We start from the raw sequence: 10,031 nt of genomic DNA on the forward strand, positions 1-10,031 counted from the left end.
CTGGAATAGTAGTATGACATACCTTCAATAAAAAAATGTGTACTACTGTGGTATTGTTAGTTTATACAAATCTAAGCATTTTCTCTTTTGTCCATTGTAAATATCTCTTACAAAGAGCCTCTAGGGGCATATGTTCCATTCTTGTGTGATTACCTAAAGAATTTCATTCCAAGGCCAGGCTTATTTCACAGCCGTGACTGGCAAGGCAATTCAAAAGGTATTGAACAAAGCTTAACACAACCATCAACAAGTTCATGATTGTATGGATTTCATTCTAGCATTTTAGATTTTGTTGTGGCTGTGAGACAAGACCCAAGATGCACTACTGTCTATGGTTACTGCAGCAGCTTTTATTGTTTGTTGATAATAAAATAATCATATTCCTTCACTCTGCTGTAAAACAATTTTGCTAATAAAATGCCATGTTATCAGTTGACTTTTATTGAAATCCTTTGGATATTAAAAAAAGGCAATATCAGACTGTGTTTTAAAAAAAAAAGTAAAGAGAAAAACAACAAAGGACAATAATGAATATTTTAAATTTATATCAATGTCTGGTTTACAGAAAAGGAAGATAAAAAAGTATGAAATATTTAAAATCCTTACATGCAACCCTTAGGATGCTAATGTCAGATACAGAAGAGCATTACAAAGTAACCAGAATACAATATTAATATCTTAATAATTAGATGGTATATGACAAAAAAATATATGGATTTCCTGAAACACGAACCCAAGTCAAAGTAGAATTCCACTTGATTTTGTACATTTGGACATCATGGGTAGCTAGTGTGAAATAAGCATAAGAAAATTTTAGTGTGATAAAATAGCTCTAAAGCACATTTGTCTCTTAAATCTATTATCATGATTTCTGTAATGATGATCATGGGGAAATGATAGAAAAAACAACAGCCATGAATTATTAACTACTAGACATGAAATCAGAATTACATGCTTAACTACTTGCATCCATATTGGAAACCCTGTTAATTATCTTACACCTGTTTGCAAGCTATTAATTGAAAAACTCTCAAGAGGTGTATGTTTTTGAGCATATCAAATTCTTAAGATTTGTGTCAAGGGAGAAAAAAATGGATTGCCATGAAGTCTGACAAACATCAAAGATATCTATACAGTACATGAAGCACTAACCTGCAAGAAAATAAATATACCTAATGAAAATGTGGACAAAATATTACAATGGCATTCATACTACATGCCACGCTCAATGTTGGAGGGAGCAGGACGGTAATTGAGTTTTCTACCACCACAACCAAATTATGGAGACATTTCAGGAATTTGTCTTTAGTTCATCTTGTGATGTTTTGCTGTAGTGAAGTTTACATCAGTATGTTCAATAACTTAACCTTTACCCATAAGGAATGATGTTGGGCAATTGTAGTTTTCTTGTGTGTGTGCACAGAGGATGAAACAAAGTATTTTTGGCGGGAAAAAAATCCATATTTAAATATCCACATTAACATTATAAGCTAAAATTTATTATGCATAAAAAAGATAATCCTGTGTACACACGAAGCTTTGAACTTTGCCACCCTATAGGGACTAATACCACCTACAGACAACTAAAATATGAATACTGTATATCCTTGAAACATTTCCTAAGGCACAAAAGTTGGCATCTAGATTATGGATATGCCATAGCATCACAAAGTTTCACCTGTTGACTAGAAATGAGATTCATAGGTAACTAGATATCTATCTCTGACTGACTAGTGTATATGACTACATGGAAAATAATTATAAAGTGTAAAGTTTATTCTAAAACAACCTATTCAAGCATGAATTGTAGAACATTTGCTTCTCCAGAAATTCTCAGGAAAATGATTACTTAAAGTATTTCCATAAAGCACAACTATGGTATAAGCATTCTGAAAGGGTCTCCATACTAACCTATCATGTATGTAAACCTGTAATGTCTTTTCTCAAGTGAAAACCTTTTCTTTAAAATAAATATTTATACGTAACAGTGTTAAAACATAATTTCTGGACAAGTGATCTGAAAAAAAAAGTCTCATCCTTGCTTTTATCTGAAAAGTTTACTCTAATCAAATTCACTCCTAAAATATCTTCCTTACATAATCAATAAAATCTGATATTATGCAAGACTTTTAAATATTTAAAATAAACACAGCTAAGCTTAGCTCTTGGTGATAATCAATATAGATTAAAGTAAACTTTACTAGTAGCCTAAAAGAAATATACTGTTACAATGTTAAGAATATTAGATACTATTTTGCATCAGCCATTTTTGTACAACCCATCCATATGAAAAGAAGCTTTAACACAGCAGAAAATCAAAAGCATTACAAACTAAAAGTAACAGCAGAAAGAGTACCATACGCTTCAGTCTAAACAATTCAAATAAAAAACATCACAAACATGGCTATTAGCACAGCATGAAAACATGCACATGTATACATTCATACAAACCCACACATACACATGCACATGGACAAATGCCATGGAGATACGGACACACACATGCACACACAGCATAAATTCTGACAAAAGTATTAACAATGCTTGTGGCTCTGTAGAAAAAAAAAATGATATAATCTTACTTTAAAAACAAGAGAAGCAGAATTATGCAAAATACCAAAACCTATACGACTCATCGCTATATGCAAAGAAAGTTATGCCATGCACATATGTATAGAACAAAGAGACTCAGCAGGACTTATATAGTACATGAGTAACATTGTCTTTCCCTTGTACATTTCATGAAATACATAGAGTTAGACAAGACTGAGACACCTCCATTATGAAATAATACAACATACAGGCAAAATACCTTACAGAAAAAGAAAGAAAAAAAGGAAAGAGAGGGAAATGTAAAACTGGAATTATGGTTATAGGCAACAAAGTTTTATAAGTTCTTAAGTGCTATAGCCCTGGAAGAATAAGGTAAGTGTCTTTACTTGTTAAGGCTTTTAGTTTTTACCTGAAGTTTTAGCCATAGTATATGAAAAAAAATACATGGATAATGGCAATTGTATAAATGGAGTGTTTGCAAAATAAATTGCATACATTGTTACAGATTCGTAAATATGAACTGTCTTTAGTTGGGAATAAATGCATTTACAGACCAACACAACATTAGTTGACAATAAATGATATAAAAGTATCAAAGATATATGATGCAAGAGAATACTTAAAAACTAATATGTGGAATTAAGTGCAGAGACTTAAATATATATTTTTTTCTTCTTTATCTCTTATACAAAGAAATACCTAGCTTTAACCAATAAATCAACTTTGAGCATATGTCTTCATACAAGCCATTTAAGCTGCTATCCAAATTCTTAATTATGCTAAACAATTTTACAGTTCCTTTACAAATATAATGTTCAAATGTATTACTCTTTTTTTTTACCACATTATATTCATAATTTCTTAATTTGTTCTTTAACCATATTGTATAAACATGAGAAATTGTGTTCACACTACAAATTTTATATCGACACCCAATATCTAATGAAATAAAGACCCCTCCACAAAATGCTATACCATGACATTATGATTGATTTTTCTTCATTTGATGTTTGTGTATATTCTTATAATAGTCATCACTGAGATCTCGACTAGATCTGCGGCTTGAGCATAAACTTCCCGGAGCACTCAACCGAACTGAGCTTAGATTTTTCTTTGAATGCTTTCTCATGAAAGTTGGTTCTTCGTATTTGGAGGCATCATCAGAGCAAGAGTTCATGGCCATTTCTTCCCCTTGCTGTTGTCCAATCTGTGCCATAAGATTCATGAGGTCCTTCTCCAAAAAGGTGAGCCCTTTGCTATCAACTGGTTCCTCTTCATCCTCAGTTTCATATCTCTCCTTCTCAGCTGCGAAATGGTTTCCTTGGGGGTGCCTTTCAACATTATTTGTCATCTCTGGTTGCCCAGTCATTTTCATGGTCCTGGGACTCTCGCGATAATATGCTGGTAAGTAATTCAACCCTTCTCTGTCAACTGTAATGGGTGGATAAATAACCTCACGGCCATCTGTTCTCAGGGAACGTAAAAGGGCTTCTCCCTGGATCCTGGCTGGAAGGGAGGTGAATTCACCCCTTTTCTTGATGGGATCGTCATCTCTGGCCAACTCCAAGCGACTCTGACTTTGGCTCCGGTGTCTGGGAGATGCCGAGCCTGAGAGTGGTTTCCTTTTCATCCTTTCCAGTGTGCGCGGTCGTGGATGGGGAGGCCTGTTACTGGGGCTGGGGGAATTACCCTCAAATTCATCAGCAAAGCGTGGGACAGATGAGGCTCTGCTTGCAGGGGCAGACTTCATGCGATAGACAGTTTTGTGTCCACCATAGCCTGGCCTTTCATTGCTGTTGGAATGCATTGTCGAATTAGGTAATGATATAAGTCTATCTTCACAGTTTCATTGTTAAAGAGCCTATATACATATCCGCTGTAAAGGTAACCACATTATTCGAAAGGGATACTTTAAAAAGAAAGAAGTTGGATAATGAAATGCTAGTTACCATGTCCCTCTTGTTAACCCAATAGCACTAGGAAAGAAATGGAGTGCACTGGCCACTTCAGTAAAATTAATGTCAAAGTTATCCACTTGAGATAAAAATACAAAGTGCTGGGGAAATATTTTTTTCCCCTTGTGTTTGATTCTGGACAAGCAGATAGTTTTTTTTTTCAATAAAAGTATAAAACAAGGTTTAGGCTGCTTCTGGAAGACTGAACTGGTGCCATCAATGCCATAAAACTTTGTGCCAATATAGTGCCCAGAACAAATAAGTTGCCATCTGATTATGCTGGATTGGATTAAAAATTAGGAGGAATGAGGCTCTTGACTTTTTTCTTTGAATAAAAATGGAATATATTTGTTATCTGCTACTCTATGCCATTCATTTGATAAATAATAAGAAATTCTTATGCAACACTGCAGAAAAAAACTTGGAAAGCAGTTGCTCTGCTAATTATTACTTCAAGGCCAGCTGACTAGAAGTATGGCACTCCCTTGCCTAGTGATCATCAACATGATTATTGAACAATAATAACATGCACAAAAAGATAAAAAAAACTATAGAGCATTTCTGATGTTGAAAGAGGCAGTTATGTTGAGCTAAATGTAAGTAAGCAAAATGCTTTCAATAATTTACAGACATTCTTACAACTAAAAAGTATCACAATATTTCACAATATACTTGACTCAAACAACTCACCTGACAAGTCTTATAACCTTCTTGAAGAGCCTTGTCCTTTCTTTGAATCTCTATATTACAGACATATAAAAGAATGAAAAAAAAATCACAAGTGTTAGTCAAACCAATAAAATAATATTAGAAATCAAACGAAAACATTACAAGGAAATGCAGAAATTTATTTATATCTGGTTACCTTAAAATAAAACTAGGATATTTTTGGAGTTTCAAATAATACATGCAGTAACAACTATTGAGATATTTCAAAAACAATATGTTAATATTACCTTAATGTTTCCCAATATTCTAAATCATTAAATGTCTACACACTCCTATTTCTCAATCTAAACCCTTTATATGTAATGCTTTTTACCTCTGGTATCTAGTGATGACTTTTCTTTGATTTTGTAATGGCAGATTGCTCTCAGGCTGTGTAGGTGACCTCCTAACTTAACCCTATGACGAAGGTGCGTCACACTCGTGTGACACAGCCAAAATCCCGATGCCGGGGCATCATGCCACCGTGACGATTACAATGCAATATTGCAATCTCCTGACACAGGGGTCTTCGCGTAGCGAGTGCCCCGTCAGGAAAGGGTTAAGCCATAGCACAGACTTGGAGACTTTTTATCAAATTGGATTGATAAGTTTAATTTACACTTGGATCTAGATTCACTGCTGAGAGTAAGTACTATGCAATATATAAACTTGATCTACTATACCAGTCCAAATGTCTGTACCCTTCAGTCATTAGATCCTATAGCATTCTTAACCCACTCACGACGGGGGCATTCCAGCCTTGCATGTCACAATGCCGGGGCTTTCGAACGCTTAGGCCTAAATCAATTAAATGACTGGCACCATATGGTGCCACCCGGTAACCGGGCCCTTGAATGAGCGGTACCGTAGTGTACCACCCGTCCAGAGAGGGTTAATGAATGTAATTACCATACAAAAGTGTTATAAAATGTGAAAAAATTATCTAAATTACTTACTACATTGTAAAAGTGCTAGTTAAAGTTTTGAGAAAAGAGAATAAGTAAATATGTAATTAATCTTTACTAAAGAATAAAGTAATAAAGAATAGGCTTAATGTACCCTGTTAACATTCCCAACAATTTTAGATTTAAATTGACTTCCCCTGAGAATCCTTAAACACATACTAACTAATCTGAACAAGATTAATTGATCATGAAGTGTATTCAAAGAGAAATCACAGTAAAAAAGCAAATCTAAGACTTTCAGACCTATTATTAAAACTGGAAAGTTCCTTAAAAAATAGTCTCACACGATACCCTTATGGAAGCAATGCTTAACTTTTGGTATTCTTAAACTGCCCTCTTCTTTCCTTCAGTAATTGTCAACCCTGGCCAGTGCTTTTGATTACAAGAGAAAGGATACTATCAAAATAATAACAGATAATATAAACAATGAAACCAGAAATCTTAGCAGTATGCCAAGCTCATTATTATTATCATTATTGTTATCATTATTGTTATCATTATTATTATTATTATTATTATTATTATTATTATTATTATTATTATTATTAACATTATTATCATTATTATTATTACGATTATCACCATGATCATTATCATATCATTAATAATAATCAAAGTAATAAAAATAGAAGCTGATTACCCAAAATTCAAGGAATGGGGTAAACAGGTGAGGTCAAGTAGGCCTTGTAATTTACTCCCTAATGACTAAGCACCTGTGAAACCATCTACTGTATATGTAAAACAAAATTTTAAAAATAATAAAAATAAACAAATAAATAAGTAAATAAAAATAGAAATAAAATAAAATAATATAATGAATAAAACAAAACCCCAGTGGACAGTGCACATATACATGCATTCCCCACATGGTTACCATTAAATTGTTTCTATATAGTTTTCAGATACTTAAACATCATCAAGAATTAAAGTTTACATATTGTAGTCTATGACAAACACAATGAATATATAAAGGAAAATAATGAAACAAAGGTCTACACATGACTGCCTAACCCCTGTCTTAACTAAAATCCTTTAAATGCCAACAATGCTCATACTGTACAAGGGTTTAAAACTGAGGGAAACAAACAGTAGCATTTTAGAATACCAAATTTCATATAAGGTATTTTAATCCATTCTCGCCAGGGCCGTTCCATCTTTGCATGGTCACAATACCAGGGTTTTCGAACACATAAGCCTAACACCTCGAGATTCTCATACACACAAGCCGCTCAACCCGAACGCTGGGTTGCCGTCATAGCTCATCCCGGGCGTCTGACGCAAAAACCACAAAATGTGTCATCACGTCAACCGGCTCCAATGGGTTAACAAGGAAAGGCATCCTAAGGCATCCTAACACTTTTGTAATAATACAGCCATAAGACTGACAAAGGAGTCTAGCAACCTAGTCATGACTTTCCTAGCTGTTGGCCCTCAAGAATTAACAAATAAAAGTTTAAGAGGTATCAAATAACATTTCCAGAAGAACCAGATGCTCAATAAGACCTTAAAAGAATGAACCACAGAACTTATCAAATTTATAAATAAATTTGCATCTATCAGAGTTAGATATTAATTTCAATACTATACTTGGATAACTAAAGAAATATGTTAGCTACAAAAAAACTTAAAATATTTGCAGATATCAACCAAAACAAATAAAGCACTCCATTCTTCAACAACAAATTCAGTGAGACAAGAAGTGGAAGAAAGAATGGGAAAGGGAGGGGGAAGGGAGAGAGAAACTAAAAGAGTAAGAAAAAGGAAGAGAAAGACAGGGAAAGTGAGAAGCAAGAGTGAGACAGAAGCAAAAAAAATTAAAAAGAGAGAGTGAGACAGAGAACATCAAAAAGAGATAGAGTGAGACACAGAAAGTGAGGGGGACAGAAAGAAGAAGAGCAAGGAAGACAGTCAGAGAGAGACATAAGAAAAAAAAGAGAATCACACAAACATCAGCTTTCAAATTCTTCTGACTAACCGTTGCTTAGGCAGCATGGTGGGCCCTAACACGACTGGTTGGGAACCACGAGCCAGTGTGATATTTCCACGGGGCGGAGTGATCTCTGGCACAGCAAGGATGCGGTGTGGGGAGTCTGAGAAGACCTCCCCAATGCTTCCACTTGAAAGGCTGCCACCACTTTCCTGGGGATGAAATACAAAGGCTGAAACTTGGACTAAAGGGCATTTGATCATGAAAATGTTCTGGTTCATTTGTCGTGAGTGACAAGCACACACACATACTCACAGACACACACATACAATGCAAGACAGAAACACACAAAGTTATACTTACATGCCCACTGGTCATTACATCTATTGTACACATGTCATTCAGTGTAGTAGGAAGATCCTGGAGAAACTGTCGCTTCAAAAGTTCTACCTTCTCTCCCTCAAATGCAGCTCTCTGATAGGATAGAAAATGCAAACATCTGTCAAAACATTTACATATAAAGTGGCAAGAAAAAAATATATATATATATCCCATATTCATTATGGAGGTATTGACAATGATATTGAGAAAATACTAATTTTGATATTTAACCATCATATATAAATAATGATATTAGTCATTATGCTTTTCCCTTCCACCAATGTCTTTATGTATTTACATATAAAAAATATACATAGACATATATATATATAAATATATATATATAAATATATATATATATATATATATATATATATATATATATATATATATATATATATATATAATATATATATATATATATATATATATATATATATATAATATATATATATATATAATATATATATATAATATATATATATATATAATATATATATATATATATATATATATATATATATATATATTATATATATATATATATATATAATATATATATATATATATATATATATATATATAATATATATATATAATATATATATATATATAATATATATATATATATATATATATATATATATATAATATATATATATATAAAATATATATAATATATATATATATATATATATATATATATATATATATATATATTATATATATTATATATTAATATATATATATATATAATATATATATATATATATATATATAAATATATATATATTATATATAATATATATATTCAATATACAAGTAGTAAAGTAGTAATTAAAGAGACCATCACCAAGAGAAACTCCCAGCTAAATTGGGAATCAGTAACTTCTCACAGGCAACACTCATAGTACTTGCCTCCCTATTCAACCTAATTGCTGCTTCTGCAAATGACTCTCTCTCCTGTTGCAAAGTTCTCCTTTCTTTTTCCAGCTCTTCCCTCTCTTTCTCCAGTTCTGCTCTCTCCTCTATGTACCCTCCATCCATTAAGAAAGTCATTTCTTTTTCTTCTTCATCACCTAAAGGATGGAAGGGATAAAAATAATAGACGTATACAAATAGATATATTTATACATATACATATACATACCTAGTAATAAGGTGAAAGTCCCACAGCTATTCTCTATTAAACTGGAAAATTTATATGTTGAAAACTTACTGCTACTGCTAGGAAAACAGCTACCAGATTTAGTGCTACTACTTTAGTGCCACTTGTACCAAGAGAGAGAAGAGTTCCACTACATAATGAAGCTTTATGAAGCTAAATTGCATAAGAAAAGAAAAAGAGAAAACCTCACCTTTTTTCTGGCACTGCTGGTAGTTTCTCAGCTGTTCCTTCACTTTTGACAATTGCAACCGAAGAGCTTTCACTTCTTCCCTTCCTTGCAAACCCTCATTTTGAGCAATATTATCCTTCATGACTGTAAATGCAAATAATGTTACAAAATAATTGAGAAATATATATAATACAAATCACAAACA

The 10,031-nt window shown here is 32.7% G+C and overlaps 1 protein-coding gene across 2 annotated transcripts in view; it reads right to left on the reverse strand.

The window, feature by feature from the left end:
• Nucleotides 1–425: 425 nt before the first annotated feature.
• Nucleotides 426–10,031, reverse strand: part of LOC122246779 (afadin- and alpha-actinin-binding protein A) — a 19,071-nt gene continuing 9,465 nt past the window's right edge. For both annotated transcript variants that reach the window (XM_043005562.2, XM_043005563.2), the window contains exons 9-13: nucleotides 9,848–9,970; nucleotides 9,408–9,568; nucleotides 8,472–8,582; nucleotides 8,157–8,320; nucleotides 426–4,346 (exon numbers count right to left, since the gene is read on the reverse strand). In XM_043005562.2, the coding sequence (XP_042861496.2) occupies nucleotides 3,536–4,346; nucleotides 8,157–8,320; nucleotides 8,472–8,582; nucleotides 9,408–9,568; nucleotides 9,848–9,970 (1,370 nt within the window). In that variant the 3' untranslated portion in view covers nucleotides 426–3,535. The remainder of the gene's footprint in view (nucleotides 4,347–8,156; nucleotides 8,321–8,471; nucleotides 8,583–9,407; nucleotides 9,569–9,847; nucleotides 9,971–10,031) is intronic.

The sequence above is a fragment of the Penaeus japonicus genome, unplaced genomic scaffold (assembly GCF_977035675.1).
Source record: "Penaeus japonicus unplaced genomic scaffold, GWHDUDI00000001_assembly GWHDUDI00000022, whole genome shotgun sequence".
NCBI classification, from domain to species: Eukaryota; Metazoa; Arthropoda; class Malacostraca; order Decapoda; family Penaeidae; genus Penaeus; species Penaeus japonicus.